At 44.9% G+C, this 17802-nt stretch overlaps 1 protein-coding gene across 1 annotated transcript in view; it reads right to left on the bottom strand.

Moving 5' to 3' along the window:
- Window positions 1–14653, bottom strand: part of LOC135368482 (nose resistant to fluoxetine protein 6-like) — a 35213-nt gene extending 20560 nt beyond the window's left edge. The window contains exons 1-2 of the mRNA XM_064601813.1: window positions 14512–14653; window positions 77–388 (exon numbers count right to left, since the gene is read on the bottom strand). Coding sequence (XP_064457883.1) covers window positions 77–377 — 301 coding nt within the window. The 5' untranslated portion in view covers window positions 378–388; window positions 14512–14653. The remainder of the gene's footprint in view (window positions 1–76; window positions 389–14511) is intronic.
- Window positions 14654–17802: the final 3149 nt, after the last annotated feature.

Raw genomic sequence — 17802 nt, 5'->3', positions numbered from 1 at the left:
ATAAATACTCAAACGATCAATACACACAACCTTACAAACCACTAAAACGCATTAGCAGATAAAAATGCCCACTTACTTCTCAGAGCCCATGGTGCCTTAGACTTCAACGACAGCAACAGCTTCAGTATAGACCTCGAACAATCCGAGGTTATATTTTCGTCTCCTATTATCTTCGACGCGATTGGTAAGATCCGTTTGCTCAGCTGGTCCATGATATCATCGAACGCTTCTTCAAAGTCCAGGGTGGTTGACTCGGGACGCAGGGTCGTCACTTCATCGTCCGGTTCGACGGGCTCCAAGTCGCCGGTTTCGCACTTCACACCGATGACGAGAACCAGCGCCGCTAAACATGCCAGTCGATGCCACAAGGACCACATTCTTACGCTTCCTTTTCGTAAAGTAGAAATTCCTAAGTGAAATCTACTATCTCGTCCAAGCGTCGTCTGGGCTCAAACCTACTATTGAAGGCAACCCGCGCACATATACAGAGTGAAGCGCAGACCGAAATCCAGATGGCCACCGCAAGAACCACTGTCTCGCAGCTCAAGTGGACTGCTAGTTTTATCCAACGGTTAATTTGCGTATCGGGCCTATCTCGAAGAAAGGAGAAATTCTTCGTTTATTCTATATTTTTTTATTATAAGAAAAAGAGCAAGGGAGAAATGCGACGATCCCAGCCAAGAGACTGGGACTCCTCTCACTCCAGACTGTCTTTCACCCTCCTGAACCCTTTGGATAACCTGCCAAGGTCATCCGTATTAAGTCACATCACGGGACGATAGCCATCGGAAGTCACGTAACTCCTCCTTCCTGGGAGATGCCTATCGGCCGAGTGATCGGCTTTCTAGAGAACCGGTCTCTCGGGGGTTAAAAAAAATCTTCTCAGCAGCCTGCGGGTATACTACTACTACGAAAAAAAAAAATGATATGGAGAGAAAGGGTAGCAGGCGACTCGCAGCACCTTTTGCGCTTTATCTGCCTTTATCGACATCAATTATCAACCTTGACGTCATTGCTGCGAGGGAAGGGAGATTTTGAGAGTAAGATTCATCTGCTGGGGTATGATGTTTACGTCAGAAACTCTATAGGTCTGGAAGGCCGAGAAACATTATGTTCAAAAAAATGTCGCTCTTCTTTTCGAAGGGCAACACACAGAGGACTTGCGAGACTGTTGAAAAATGCATCGGATTGGGTTTGTACCGGAAAGTGAAAGCAGTTAATCCGACGGTTGCTTCAAAACTGCGTCTGTGGCATGTCTTAACCTAGAGAATCCTTATTTAATGAAAGTGTAAGTTAAATAGATTTATTAATTCCCGCTGCGTTTGGCGTCCCTGCGAAGGGAAGTTGTCATTGCTTTCCCACGAGAAGTCGTCATCAGGGGTCAGACGTCATCCAGCACTGTCATCGCGATAATGTGGCAACGTACCACCCCCAGCTGCGGAAACAACATTGCGCAAGACGAGGTTGTCTGCAGTAATACGTTAGGTCCACCGAGGTGGATGCAGGCCATAGCCGCATAGCTCGTATAGCCACAACTGCTTCGCGGTGCTAACGCAAGACATAGGAACTAGTGGCGCGACAGAGACAACAACAAGAAAGCGAATGAATTTAAGACAAGTGACTGTTTCTCATCATCAATCACCATCACCAATCAGCCATGGGCACCATCAGCAATGGGGTAGAGCATCGTCCCTGGCGATGAAACTCCCCATTCATAATCCCCAAATGAAGTTGTTGTTGTCGTTGTTGAGACATACTGTGTTTGCAGCCTTAGTCCGCCTTGGTTTTTTCCCCCCTTTTTTAATGCCTCTTGGTCATCTTGACGTTGTCTACTTTGACTACTTGACATCTACTTTCTTTTCTATTCACGAGTTCTGGAGTAGCATGACCCCATTCTCACATCTCCATCACGATTTTTTATATATTTGAATTGAATTGAATTTGAATTGAAAGTTTATTTCACATTGTAGCACGTACAATGTATCGTATATCAATCGTATGTCGTACAATATCGTACATCAATCAATCAATCCTCCTTCTATGGCTGCGAAGATGACAGGTCCGCATCGTTGATGTAGGTGACAGGAACTAATCTCATATTGTCATAGGGAATGTGTCCTACGTTGTTGAAAAAAAAAAGTCTTAATAGAAGAATAAAATTAACTATAGAGTATGACTTACAGTGAAACCAGTGTTCTTGTGTTGAATCCTTCGCGCATTTTTGATGTGTCCCACTGCAAGTGTAAGGAGGTGCAACGCGTCCTGCAGCGCCAACCTGAAGCCACAGGGACAGGCTCATGCACTTGCCCTTCCTCAACTGCTTGGGCCTCCGGCCAACCCAGCGCATCAGCTACGAGCTCTTCAAGCCCTCATCACTTTTTAGCAGAAACAGGGCTACTGCGTGAACTCTGAACATTCATCGTCATTCACCATCTTCTCCCCATCCAGCAATGGGATAGGCTGCCGCCTCAGCGGCGATACATCCTATTATTACATCATAATTATTTATTTGTTGTTGTTGTTGTAAGGAAGGGTACTGAAGTGAAGCAGGAATTGTAGACAAAGAAAAGAGAAAGATACGAATATCTGACTTCTGTGGGCTATCCAGGGAATACGTGCCAAGTTTGGAAGAGACAAACAATTACCGTGAGCAGTGGGCCAGATCAAATCACTATCACCAGAATAAGGATGATGTTGTTTATAGATAATAGCAGATGGGAATAATCGGCATTAATAACTGTTGGGACTTCACGCTAGTTCCTTCACAGCATACAGCCCGTACAAGATTGTCCACAAGGAGCAGAGCTCGTGAATGCGTAACCACAATATATGAGCTTCACTCTGTTGTACTGCGCATTCAAAAGTTAGTAATTCACCATGGCGATGTTCATCTACCCCTCCGCGTTCGCTGTCCAACTCTCTTGAACCAAGCTAGAATTGCAACCAAGCATGGCATACTTTCCAGAAATAATGGTCAAGTCATCTATTGACCTTGTATACAGGTCCTGACGTCTATCGTTCCAGGGGAACGGCAGAGGATGCCAGCGGTTGGGTGAAGGGCATAGTTCTTTCCCAGCATGCCTGTCATCCGTTCCACTCAGTGATGGGGGTACTTGAAGTACCAAGTATACAAGTACTACTTTAAGTATGTTTCTGAGTACTTGTACGTCACTTGAAGTACATTTCATAGTGTGTACCTTGTACTGTACCTAGAGTACTTTCTCTAGTACTTGCCCATTAAATACCCATGCACCGAACTAGGACTGCATACGAAATTCGGGAAAACACTAAGAAATAATGTTTATGTCTTGAAAGGGATATGTTTAGAGAAACTCCATTGCAGGCTGGAAATGTTGCAAAGTTATTACTTTCATGGTGTCCTACAGTTAGAGGTATAGGTGACACAGACAGACACAGGCTATGACACTGCGATAGGTAGCAAGATGACTTGTCTTTGTGATGTTTGTCTTTCCGATTCTCTCTCTCACACATGCACATAGATGGAATGATGATGTGGCGGGACCCAATACGTGATTCTATAGTGCATTTTACGTTGTTTTCTCTGTTTGGCAGTTAGTAACCATTGTGTCACAATGGCAGATAACAAAACCACATAAAAAACGAGGGTTTGAATTGCACTTTTCATACATTTGCAAACAAATCAAATTGGGAATGTACTTGACGAATACTTTAAAATACTACTTTGCCTAGTACGTTGTACCGCAGTTAAAGTACTACTTATGCCAGATACTTGGCACTTTACCTGAAGTACAATTTTGAGGTAGTTTGCTCATCACTGGTTCTTCCACGTGCAGATAAGTTCAGCACGCTTATCTACATTTTCGTTCAAAATGAATCTGTCACAAGCAGATGGAGACTCATAGAATTCCTCATATAGAACTCAATTCATGAACGTTCTGTGGACGTGTTATGCAATACGTACAGATATCTAGGGAATAATTATGCCTCTTTTTCTTTAATAGTTTTCTAATTTCGTTCAGAGAATAAACAAAAGCACAATGTAAAACCCATATAAAAGTACTCTATAGTTGTGTTCAACTGCATCTCGGGTGCTGAAGGATAACTTTATAATATATCCATCTTACAATATTTAACTATGCAAATAACTATGGTAGTATGCTCTGAGGAAATTACATGTGCAACGTATCAAGCACTATATGCTGCTTCTAGTACTCAAATATAGGAAGAAAGAGATATACCAGATATGACGTCCTTATAGGTTGAATGTAACAATACGTAAAACCCGTTGGAAGTCCGTTCATACAGGACACTTTTCGTGCAAAATTTATCCAACAGTTTCCGCAGCATACAACAAGGAACAGAGCCGTCATGGAGGGTAACTCAGTTACAACTAACTAGTAACGGTAGTTACTAGATTAACTAGTTACTTTTCTTGAAAGGGTATTCTCCGGGTTTAAGAAAGCTCTTCGTGTTGTTCGACACCGGAATTCCATCAAGTGCACCAGTCGAATGGCTTTTCAGTGCTGGCAGGGGCATCTTTGGACTCAAGCGTTGGAAGATGAGTGATGAAAACTTCCAAGTTTGAAAATAAAGTATTGTTTGCTTGTGCACATACAGTTGTCCTGCCTGTCTTGTACGCAAAATAATTTTAAAGTAACTGTATAGTAACTGAGTTACTTAACTTTACTTACTTAAAGGTACTTTCTGAAAGCAGTAACTCTATAGCTCTAACTAGGTTATTCTTTTCGAAAAAGAACGGTATCTATAAGTAATAGTTACTTTTAAACGGTAACTGCACCGTGAGGCTGGAACAGAGTACCGTAATACATTAAATTGGGGCACTTAAAAATTTCACTAATTTTGTCGCTCCTACACGTTTCCTGTTACGGGAACTCCTTCCTATATAGCGTAGAAATTTGCATGCATAAATGGAAGCTTTGGAGGACTTCCATATGTTAATGTATCTACTGCGTCCATATAATTTTTGGCGTAAAATCCACGCCATCGCCAACTGCTCGGCCTTGATTTCCATTCTTATCCAATGTCTCATATTCACATCTGCATATACGCCATCGTTGCCTCTAAACGTCAGTATGCATGTGTACAAAATTTCCTTTTGTGTCGCCATCTTTCTTCTTTTTCGGTCTTTTCTCAACACAACGTTGATGGGGTTGATGGGCGACAATCCACGATAACCATTTACAACGAGTAGATTGATTGTTTGATAGCTGGAAATAAACCAACACTGGACGAAAGTGATGCTGTCGCACTCCCTATTTGGATAAGAGATAAAGTCTTGTTGAGATATCGATGTCAGTTTTTCGTAATCTGTATCTAGGAAGTAGTATCTAAACACAAGTTACCAGACGGTGACTTATCCGTACAGTGTTCTGGTGTGGCTTATCCAGAACAGCAAACAAAGCGGGAGGAGCGGGGTGTTGCTAAAGGTTGGTGTGGTGGCGGTTGTGGGATTCAAGTTGTCAAGCTTTATATGTCATTGCCCCCACCGTGTCTTTCCGTGTTTTGTTTCCGTCTACCAACGGGAACGCAAGATCTTGCCGCGCACAGGATGCGTGCAGTCGACTGTCGCTCTTGTACCTTCGGCAAGGTGTTCCTGGCCCAGTGACCCGCCCATATGCATCAAGGTCTCCGTCACTTTTGGGAGTTTCTGTCATCAACCGACCTCGCCACCGTTATTTGATCACCTGGACTGCCATCTTCATCATCATCTGTCACTCATCAGCTGTCACTCATGATCGCCTCACTGTAAGGCGACTCATTATTTCATTCCCCACATCACCACTGGCAATGGGATATAGGGTATCGCCCCCGGCGATGAAACTCCCGAATCATGATTGCCATCAAATAAAGTTGTTGTTGCTGTTGTCATTCTCTATACAATTGGCACTGGGGCAGCGCCCAGCGTGCTCAGGGCGCCGGCATCAACCCCAACTCATCATCGTCTCTTTATGTGTGTGTATATATATATATATATATATGGAGTGTCGCCAAACATTTGGGTTTTGTTGGCGTATGAGGGGGTCCGGATAGATCGCTGGAATGCTGCGACGTCCTCCACGTTGTATTTTGTCAACACAACAATAGATATGCGATCCCAGACACTTCTCCCCAAAATAAAGAAGACCTTCCCATGTTATATTCGCTGAAAGATGAAGAAAGGGACGGGAAATATATATATATATATATATATATATATATATATATATATATATCGTTTTCTTGTTCTTTTTCTTTTTTTTTCAAACCGAAATGTGGTAACACACCGTTCGCCTTCCTGGCGATTGTTGCCAAACGACGCGACGTCGTTGATCCGTTTCTGAGGACACCACCGGTGAATCCCGTCTGACGTCAACTAAAGGAGCGCATCCCGCGGAAGGGCATTGGAATAACAACTTCGTTGTAGTACTACGTTACGCGTTGTCTCACTGCGGGGTTTCTTTATGAAAGGTAATCGCTATATTGGACAAGTTGTACGATGTTCCAAACCTCAATCTACTGGTTAGGATGACTAGTGACTTCGAAAAGAAGAGGAGTCGACTGTCGACGTAATTTTACGTTCAAACACAGAATGTGCTGACATTTCAGCGTACATAAAAAAAAAAAAAGAAGGATTCGTAAGTGGAAAAATTTATCAACGGTTATTCGCTCATGATCGTAGTTGTCCCGCGATGTGAAGTCACGGTTATCTTGATCATTATCTTGATCATTATATTATAGTGTGAAAGTGCAGGGCTATTGAAAGTGCGAGTCACGAAGAAACGTAATAATAGAAAAGGGATAGTCTCGGGAAAACGGACGGCATCTCAAACGTATTGTATATGCTTCAAACCAACATATCAAAGATATTGATTTGGGTGGTCAATCCACCGCTCGAAACTGGGACCCCTCGTATTTTCCGCATCGACGTTTATACGTTGCCTCGATCGGAGTAGTGGGTCGCACCTCATGTGGCGAATTTCCCTATTCATCATCATTAATTTATCTGTTGTTGTTGTTGTAGGGGGTGCAGTGATCCGCCGGATCGCAGCCCCTACTCATAGCCTCTATGTCAATATTTATTTTGTGTGCCCATGAACAGACTAAGGAACCCTAAGCAGTCAATACTGATAGAACTCGAAAGAACGACGCCCACGGAAGAACACTGAAGTATCATTTTCTCATGTTACTAAGCGTGTCGTGAACGTGTCTCCGACTTTCAGGACAATAATAACTTAACGTGGTAACTCGTGTTGACATTAACCGCGCACAAGTACCACCAGATGACAGCTGTCACCGATAGGAAAATAATTTGGACGCAGTTAAGGCCATGCTTGCCTTGGACTCTGTTCCTCATGGAACTGGCAATACCACTTGCAAGTGCCATCTCCAGGTTGCGTGCAATCAGAGTACGGTACGGCGTCCAGACACTGAGTGCCGCTGGTTATTTAGGGAGATGGATTAATATCGGGAAATACTCGGGGTGCAATGCCCAATAGAGATTGCAACACGAAAGAGTTTAACAGTGCAAGTATTCGCAATGTTGTTTAGTAATCCAGGTGGGGCCTTCCGATTTCCATTAAAAAAACTGGAGATATTTTAGTGACCCATTATGTGGTATACCGTGAGTAAAGTACCATTGAGTACAATGTACTTTACTTCATAAAACCGTGCTTTTCCTGCTCTCCGCCTCTCTGCGTGAATTATCGTATGTGATTATTCATATCATTTATCTAAGCTGTTTCATATTGACCCGGGGAAAGTCAAACAGATACAAGAACGAAGAAATTTTTTCAAAAATTAGCGTAGCACGTGCGGCATGCCATGCGTTGATGGTTGGTAAGCAAAGCACTAGCAAGTAACCTCGTGCAAAGGAATAGACGGAGATATGTCCTTAAATTTGACGAAGGAGTATAACAGACACACAGCAAAGACTGGTCCACTTTTCTGGGTGTCTTTTTTACTCCCTCCCGTGTTGCCGGAGGGAGTTATCATGAGTACTATATATCATGAGTATTATATCATGAGTACTTAGTGAACAACCATACCGGGATGGTGTCCTGCAGAATTGCTGTGATTATACCAAGACACTCCTGTTGCTAATTTTGCACTAATTTGATTGTCGCTGAGCATGAACGTTGGTGCTTCTTGTGAGTGCCCCTATAACGATTTACGTCAAATTCTTAGGCGCATTCTGATCTCAACTCATGTTTCAAGAAATGCTGTCCATGGAAGTTGTAGCCAAGGAGAGCTAGGGGACCACTTCGTCTGCTGCGTAGTACACAAAGCGATAAAACCGTAGAAGCATCGCGTAAACAGGATGCCTCTATCATTGGTATGCGTGCGTCCTGGAGTCGTTGTACGGTGGTTCTGTAAACCAACAACTTATCCCTATTGCGGGCATGCAGCCAAGACCGAGAAATGACGCATAATTGTTCAAGGAAACTCTAGGTGTGCCCTCAACCATGATCCGTCTGTCAACAAATGACTTTACGAAGTCAACACAAACAAGTTATTTCAGCTCGCATCGCTATATGCACGCCATATTAAAGGCAAATTTCGTCGCTCACCGTCATTACATGTATTTGTTGTTGGTGGTGTTCGCATTACAATATGCGGCCTGTCATAAATAAGAACGTGTCGCAGATACCACGCCACCAGTGAAGTAAGAGTATACAGTCGGTGAGTTGTTTTGTCGTTGACACTGTGATAGCCCTTAACCTACCACTTTCGATATTACGCATTTCCAACCTTGACCTCAGCAGTGCAAGTAGTGGTGGCTTCAAGATCATGCAGAAGACTGGGGGATTGGGGTATCGGTCCCAACTCCAGGCTCTGCTGTGTCAGGCTTTCCCTTGGCTTTTTGGGCGGACATTCCCACACGGATGTCGGGATAACTCTACTCCTAATTATTATTATTATTACTCTGTGGCGTTCGCAGGGCTATTGGCATTATCGTGATAGATGGAGAGCACGGGCCTCGTGAGCCTGTTCGAGAAGAATTATTATTCTTGGCTATGTTTCCCTGAATAAAGACATATACGGCTGCCAGTTTCACCTACCTTGGCTTCCCTAGTCTTTACAAACTCCTCGTGAAGTGAGCCAGTGACGCATACTAATCTCCCTGTCTCCCACTTTCTCCTGTCCCCTCTCCATGTGTACATCATATATAGCCACAGTTCTATCGCTTTGGCAGTATGAAAGTTAGATGTCTCCTCCATAGCGTGTCACAGCGGCCCACAAAGTGACCTATGCAAAGCCCTTTCATTTGCCTTCTCATGTAACGTGACACTTACAAGGCCCCGGGGAAGTTAAGACTCATCTCCTACTCGAACGTTTCAGTTGACCGACTCTATTCTCTACTCTCGGATACCCTTTTGGGGCGTCGGCGTCTTTCCGTTCTTCCGTGACAGTGGGTACGTGGTGGCCCATGGAAGACGACGATGTGGACTTGCTACCGCGAGCTACGTACCGCTCTGGCTCGTCAGTTCTATCGGCAACGTCCTGTGCCTTGATCTTCAACTTTCACATAGCGATCGTATATCGTTATATTTAAAGTTCGACCTCTCCAACGCCGCTCTGGTAGGCTCGTGCGAGAGCTCGTGGCGAATCACGAGCCGAGGTGATGGTATTTAACGCGCGTTATGGGACAGGGACAAGTTGAAGATTGGGCTCCTGGAGAGAAGTCATGGGTTAAGAAGCTCCCCAGCACACAGAGCCCTTCGTGACATTGCCGATCAGGACTCATGTAGCGAAACACCATCTCCCCTACATTTCGTGACCCGGACATCGAACGCCAAAGTCTGGTAGACGTATCGGCGTTTTTCATCCCAAACTTTCACAACGACAACCGTCGTCAGGCATCAAGACCCGCAAGCCTGCTCAGAAAGGAGACGATGGCGCTAGGGCCCGCCTCGTGAGCCACCGGACACATCTTTCCACCGGGACTAGTAATGGGAGGTGACGCTCGCTTCTTCCGACCTTCTTCTTTCCCGCTTCTTTCGGTTTCAACGCCCCGTACCGGTCGCGGTACGGCGTGGTCCTGCACTCTTCTTCAGCCCTCCACCTACTTCGTGATGGCACTCCCCGGCATCACCAGCGATCCTTCAATGAGCAACGTGCTCCGCTATACCGGTCTTGGTATGTCGCTGGCCTTAACGCCCTGACGCCGCACATGCGTCAGCTCGGCACGCTTTCTGGAAAACGCTTGCGGCAATACGCAGTGGCAATGGCACAATATCGCCAAACATCGACACCTACTATCCTGCTGCCGCACCCACTGCCATGACCCCAAGGCAATAGGGGAACCGCAAGCCAAAACTCATGTAGGGGAACATCATATCCTCTTCAAGTTTTCCAGTGGAGGGCCACGGCACCGCGCAACGCGAGAAAGATGTCCATTTGGAGTTTGAACCGGACGTGTTCAGAGGGTTTTCGATATTTTGATGATTGCCCAATCACACAACATTGTGACGAGCGTGATCTTCGCGCCTATACACCGCCAGGTGGTGGTGGTGGTGGTGATATTGACTGTAGCTTGTTGTCGTAGACCTCATTGCAGATGTGGGTACCGCCGTGACTATATAGCTAGCGATGAGATTATGAAGAAGCAGATGAGGGTGTGGAGAGAGAAGGATTGTGGCTGTCTAACAGACAAAGTAGAAAACGGCAAGGCAGCCTCGTTACGTAAACGAAGCGTCCTAAACTATGGGCCCACGTGCGCCTCGCGGCAGGCGAGCCGCCGGGGTCCACAATGGTCCGCAGTGTATCATTCTTGCAGCCTGCAAGGAATTTTTGGCACGCCCTTTCATACACCACCAACCAGAGCCTTGGTGAAACGAACTGCCACGCCTTTAATGGCTCAGAAAATGACGTGTAGTGTCTCTCAATACGTGCTGCTTTTGCGATTGTGCAGTAACAAAGGAGTACACAGGTAGCAGCGCCGTTTCAGATGGTCAAACTGCACAATAGTATTGCCGGCGAGCACCTACACTGCAGTACATCTTGCTCTGGTAAAGTGCATAGTCGACTTGTACCCTTGACGTTCTTCCTGGAGGCCGCCTCGCTGAGAAGGCCGGTCGCTGTATCGTTGTTGTTTATTCTTCTAATTGACTCACCTTTCTACCTGATAGTATCTCGCGAGAGCACGGGAATGCATGGACATATGCCGTCTGGAAGTGTCGCCTGAGAAAGGTCACCATGGAAATATTTGGCAAGGCACTTCACGTCACCGTTACAGCGAAAGGAGTGCGTGCTTCTTAGTATATTAGCATTTTTATTGCCTTATCTTCGTCTTATATCTATTCGAAAAGGAATGGAAACGCCCGATGTCCCTCCAAGTTGCCATTGTTGTTGAACGTACAAAAGAGCATATGCTGCATGATAGGCAAGCCTGAGCAATGGGAGAAGACACGTAAACGAAACACAACACGAGGGCTATACGTGTCTTCGCCCATCGTTCAGGCTTGCCTAGCATGGTGTTTATCTATCAGCTAGCCTGCATCTACGTCATTCTGTCTCTGGTATATGCTCAGTCGTCTGGTAAAACTGCCGGAAGAGTCACGAAAACTTCACACCTGACCAGGTGTTCTCATAACTGGTGGTAGAACACGTGCCATGGTGTGCACTACTGGTACTAGGTCACTTACATTTGGACTTCACAGCTGCACGTATAGCGTGCGATGTGCGGACTAGCAGTGCGTTTCGCGCCTGGACTTATTGTTCCTATTATCCTGCTAGACGCTCGTTACACAAATGCGCTTGTTTTCTTTCACAAATGATTAAGGACGACTGATAAGGACGGCTAGTTCTATAACTATAACTCCATGCACATTAATCTTCGGAGATCGCTTCCCTAAACTACTTAAAATACAGCGATATGCAGAAAAACCGATCGTCGTACAGAAATCCCGCTGGTCATAGTTCCCGCTATGGAGTTTTCCATCCCTCGTGGTGTGAGCAGAACACTGGTATCTTTACTGGACCGGCTATGTCTAATACCACGTTTAGGATGCGCAATATTAGGAAACGAAACTCTCTGAATTGTCCCACCTGTGGCACACCTGCGGACGAGGAGCGGGCATGTCCTCCACCACTGTGTTGCCCGTCAGCGGTCCTGTTTGCGCTCAACGTTACAGCAGGTCATCTGGGTTGGAGTGTACCTCTTGGACCTTGGGCCAACTCATCGTCGCAGAGTTTGACCATCGAAGCTCTTGGAGGGGGGGGGGGGGGGCGAGGTAGTTTGCCATTGTTGGCCGCACTCAAGTGGGCATCGTCACAACTATAGCCAAAAAAAAGAAAAGTGGGAGAGGGGAGTTGAGGACTTCAAAGTGATGCATAGGCAGGATGGCCGATACTGGTGGGACGGAGGCACACTGTAGGTGAGAGGTGCACTAGAGTGGTCTTTCCGCTAGGCCCGTTTCTTGAAGAAAGCGCACGAGGCCGGGAGTTTTTGAAAGTCGTTCCGCACAAGAACCTTCGGGGAAGAGGACGTACGTCCGTCTTGGACATTTCGTTGCGGGCACAGGACTGTCGTCTCGTTATTAATCGTTCTGCTCCTTTTAGCTATAGCAGCTATCAATGAACGCAGAGTTGCATGTCTCATATTTTGTGACCATCCTTTCTGCATAACTTTTTTTTTTTTTTCATATCCTCCCACCCACTTGGCATTTTATTGTTTTCACAGCGGTGCAATTATTAGAGAATTTGAGCTGTAGTGTACGCAATCGTCCACAGTACTAGAACTCTCTATTGTCATGTAAAAAGGAAAAAAAGCATATATATATATATATATATATATAATTTATATTACGTTATTATTTATATATACGTTACGGCGAAAGCTCCGCCTTCGTCAGGACAAAAGTATTAAGAACTCAATGCTTTTGTCCTGACGAAGGCGGAGTTTCCGCCATAACGTTGACTGAATGTAAATTTCTCTTAGTGCTTTTTAAATAACTAGTTTAATTCATTCTACTTCTCTTGTCCACGTCTCGTTTATTTTGTATTTATATCATTTCGTGCCCTTGCGACTTTTCATCTCTTGATGTACGAGTATATATAGCATATATATATTAGAGCTTAAAAATAAAAAGTAAAAAATAACTATTTACTTCTCTTTCTGTTGCCAAGTTTACAAAGCAAATTACGTGCAATGTGAAAAGAATGCGAGAGAAAAAAAGGATTTACATGGAGTTCGCCTGCGAAGGTCTTGTGGTATAGACACGCGACCTCTCGAGTTGCTTACACTTCGCGCAACGCCAATGAGTAGATAAAATTAGGTAGAAACAAATATCAAAAGAAGATAAGATCTAATAGAAAAATACAGCGGAAGGTCGGGTGCACTTACACAACAAGCAGGGTGTGTCTACTTAGTGTTTGTTTGTTTATGCTGTCCAGCGCCTTGTAAGCGACGGTACACCTGCGATTAAAATCTTCCTTCCCCGCCGCATTGTACCTTCCCCCTTTTGATCTCGGCGAAGATGGTGTCACTCAGAACATGATACGATTAAACTGATTTAGACGACAAACGGTTTTAGCGAAAGAGATTATGAATTTAAAGACTTAGCCAGACGATTTTAACGATGCCTATGAACGGAGAATTAATTGCCTTCGACAGATGCACCGTCATGATTTATCGAGCGAAATACGCTGTAGCGCCTCCAGCTGTTGATTGCTCTAAACATGATAAACACATACATGGCCGAGCGTGCTAACTGACGAGATGTGTTTCAAGGGCCATTGATCCTCAAGGATCATTAAGCTCTGCGTTCATGAGCATGACTAAATGGGTGCGAGAAGATGTACAGCGTGTTGGTTGAGTAACATGGTAACAAACGCGAAGAAAGAGAGAACGCGTCCTCTGTCCGTCCGTGTTTCTTCGCGTTTGTATACCATGTTATGATTAAATAAGGACGACCTTGAATAGGTTGAATGAGCGTACCGTGACAAAGTGCCATATTTTCAAAACCACCCTGATAATTTAGATAGAAGCGTTGAACATGGCGTTATGGACATACAGTGTGGAGGAAACTCCTATGGATGAACCACGGAATTTATTTAGGATCGATCGTGGGATATGTGATGTATTTTGCACGAGGAATGCAAACATATTAACGTTGCAGAAGTGACCTTCGGCGCCATGCCACCAGCTTCAATTCTTCAACTGAAATTAGTGTATCTTCAATAAATGAATATGCCAAAAATTCAAACATTTGGAAGCTATATTTTCCTGATATCAATACCGCACTGTATGACGTAACCTCTTACAAAGCAAGCGTTATGTTGTCCTTTTTGGTTTCATTTTTGACACGTTGCTTGATTTCAAGCTGCCAGCGTACGTAGCGTTTGCCTCTAGGTAATGTTATTATAGATAGCAAGCTTTCCAACTATTCACGGTTGTTACAACGTTAACGTACGCACGCTGCATCAAGGATCAGTGGGTAGTTCACACTCGACTAATCTTCTAAGTGGTTGCTACCATGGCGAAACCAATTCAGCCTTCTTTTATTTTAGACATATCGCATGCCTTACCTTGATCGTGCTGTGTGGGGCAACAGCAATTCTGCACGCTATCTCACCCAAGCATCTAATCGTGTTTCGCCGCCTTTGCGTACACGTCCATTGTACCTTGAAACCTGGTGCAGCGCAGAAGGTCGGCTGAGTGTGGTTACAAATGGAAGCAGTGTGGCTTATCTCTTGTGCGGAGTTTGTTGAGCCCATTGCATCACAGTCATATTTTCAGAGGACGTTCGCCACAGGTTTCTGTTGCTTGACCGCAGTGAGTTTGGTTTGTTAGCGGACAAATTGCTCGGGTTCATAAAGATCGCCATCAGGGTGAGGGTCACATAAGATACCGCTCAAGAAAATGTGTGGCTGTGGTAATTGCGGCAGCAAGCGTTGGCCACAACCCGCTCCATGCCGACGGGCGCTTAGAATGTATCGCATCTTAACCGTGCATTCATACGAGCGACATTTCCCAGAATATTCCAGCGGAAGATGCGAAAAACATCATATCTTTCTGCTGACACAAAAGCGCGAGCGCTCGGCGTCATGTCTTTTGGTGCAGTGCAATCCGTGAGGAATATCCTATGGCGCAGCAACACTCCGTAGCAGACAACAGTATTCCGTAGCAGGATTCCGTAGCAGACTACAGGAAAAGACGCGGACTGAGGGCTGTCGTCTGCTAAGTTACCCTTCCCGATATTGCGGCGCCGTGCTGTTATGACTTATTTCATTATGATGTATGTCGATTTACAAGTGAAGGCACTTGATGAGCCATCGACTTTGTAGGTGGTCGCCATGATGTGTTTTATTGACATTCCGAGTCGCCATGCTGGGGCAGCTACTACATCTAGAATGGGTAGGGGGCGCCACAAGACGTCATCTCGAAATTACAGTAGAAAGGAATAAATCAAAGAGTGATATTAAACGGTAGGAACAACTTATTTATTTACATATGGTAAACAAGACTTTCGTGCACGAGACTGCACTTCTTCAGGTTACAACATGGTACAGGCACATATATACAGTTGAAGGGGGAGTTCCGGCATGAGAATCCTTTCCATCAACCTGTTACCCTCTCATGCCGGAACTCCCCCTTCAACTGTATATATGTGCCTGTACCATGTTTATATTTTTGTAACCTGAAGAAGTGCAGTCTCGTGCACGAAAGTCTTGTTTACCATGTGTAAATAAATAAGTTGTTCCTACCGTTTAATATCACTCTTTGATTTACGCACCACCGGCAACTTGACATCGCCTATTTTTTCTGCCTTCGTATCTTCTAGAAAGGAATACAATAATACAATACAGTTGCTAACAGCGTATGTATCTTGACAGGAGCTTAGAGCATACGTAACACGTGCGAATGATCAACATAACATGCGACGGGACATTTGCTCTATGAGGATATTTTTGTTCATTTAGAATATTTTGTGGGGATAGCGCTTGTGTAAGTGGAATATTCAGATATGACTTCTGTTTCACTCTATACCAGAGGCGGACACAACAACCGATTCGATGGTGCTGAACCCAAGGCTCGTGTTGGTGTTTCAGACCCCAGGTCCTCTGAAGTCTGACCAGGGCGTTCACTAACGATGACTCTAATTACAATGCTCTCCTACTCTCCACAGTTTACAGCACAGTCGCGTTGCTGTGCGTTCGCCAAGCGGTTAAGAACAATGTAACCATGGGGCAGCAGACGAATGTCTTCATATGGGTGGTGTAAAAATGAGAGCTCAGAGAGAAAGTCCGTTTACAAATAAATCTTGCTGCGTACCATTAGGGCGTATCATGATCACGGGGCGGGGGGGGGGGGGAGGTAAAATTTGCACTAAATTACAAATTCCAGCGATTCCAGCAAAAAAATTCTGGCAATCTTACAAACTCTACCACTAATAGCTAGCAACATGTCTTCCACTTAATACTGTTTCACTTCTTGGTCATCATGGCATTTCTTGAGAATCTCAGGAATGCTCTACAGAACCGAACAGACGCCCCGCCGACCTTTGCGGTCGCACGTGCTTTTCCAAGCGAACGCATGTGCAGCCAATGGACAAAGGCAGAAAGATCCATCGACCTCATCCGTTGACGTCACTCTAGAATCAGAAAGCATGCTATAATATGCTCCCTGCTGACCGGTAGGACGGCCTACGTGACGCATTGTAATGAGGCAGAAGCATTCCATAACGGCGGTGCCGACTCCCATGGCCCTAGGCGGATTGCTGGAAAGGCTATTTTCGTAGCGTCTGTTCACGCTCTTGCGTTCACTTTCTTCGCAGAAGAAGCTTAGACTGCGTTTGTGCCACACAAATGCCGGTTAATTGATTCAATTATAAGTCGATGTCTTAGGTTGTGAGACAAAAATAGCCGTGAGCAGCATCAGTCTGTCTGTGGACTGGCTTTGCCCACTCGAAGGTCTTTGTTTTAACTCGTATTCAGACGTCACTGTATTCGATGTACCTTCCAACTCAGAACAACGTGTACAGGTTTTCCCGGCGATTTTAATCCATGTGCCAGCTAGATTAATCCACGTGCCATGCACACTTTATGGGGCATGGATTAATTTAGCTTGCACTTGGATTAAAATCGCCGGGAAAACCTGTAGATGCAGCTTGTATCTTGTCACGAAATTACTGCTGTCCGGATATTCGGAACTCTGCGAAGGACCCAGACATAAGCGTCCGTGCGACAGGTTACTGGGTCGGAGGCCATTATAGATCAGTTTTTGCTTATTTTCTATATGTACCTCTTCCGGTAACGCTTGTGCAATGCAGATTGTACAAGATATCGTAGCCTTCGCAAGTGCCCTCTCCGAGCTTTGAATATTATAAACTATTACATAGATATTATTGACTATCTCAATTATCTTATCAATTTTCTGCAACCCCCTCCTCTTGCTGAAGCCAACTGCCTCAAATTCTGTTCATATCTGTTGATCATACTGTTGATTCCACGAAAAATCATTAGTATTAGTCAGTTTTACCAAGCCGTTGATAACGTGGCTTTGCGTCGAACCGTATCAACCGGAACCAGTCAGTGGACAAGATTATTAGTCACACACGACTGCGATTGGCTCCGACAGGCACGATAACCTTACCAACGGTGTGCTAAAACTGCCTATTCTCTATTTACATTTATGTCCGGTAACACGTTAAATTTGTAACTCCGAAACAATATTCCAGCAGGCAGCAGCAAAATGTTCCCGACACACAATGTCAACGGAATACATAAATCGGAATTAATTACAAGCTGAAAAGTGCTGCAGAAATCCATATGCATCACACGGTGATGAAACATGCTTGTATCATTATCTACAGCACG

This window comes from Ornithodoros turicata, chromosome 9, assembly GCF_037126465.1.
Source record: "Ornithodoros turicata isolate Travis chromosome 9, ASM3712646v1, whole genome shotgun sequence".
NCBI classification, from domain to species: domain Eukaryota; kingdom Metazoa; phylum Arthropoda; class Arachnida; order Ixodida; family Argasidae; genus Ornithodoros; species Ornithodoros turicata.
The sequence above is the reverse complement of the archived record's forward strand: the minus strand, read 5'-3'. Positions and strand labels throughout refer to the sequence as shown.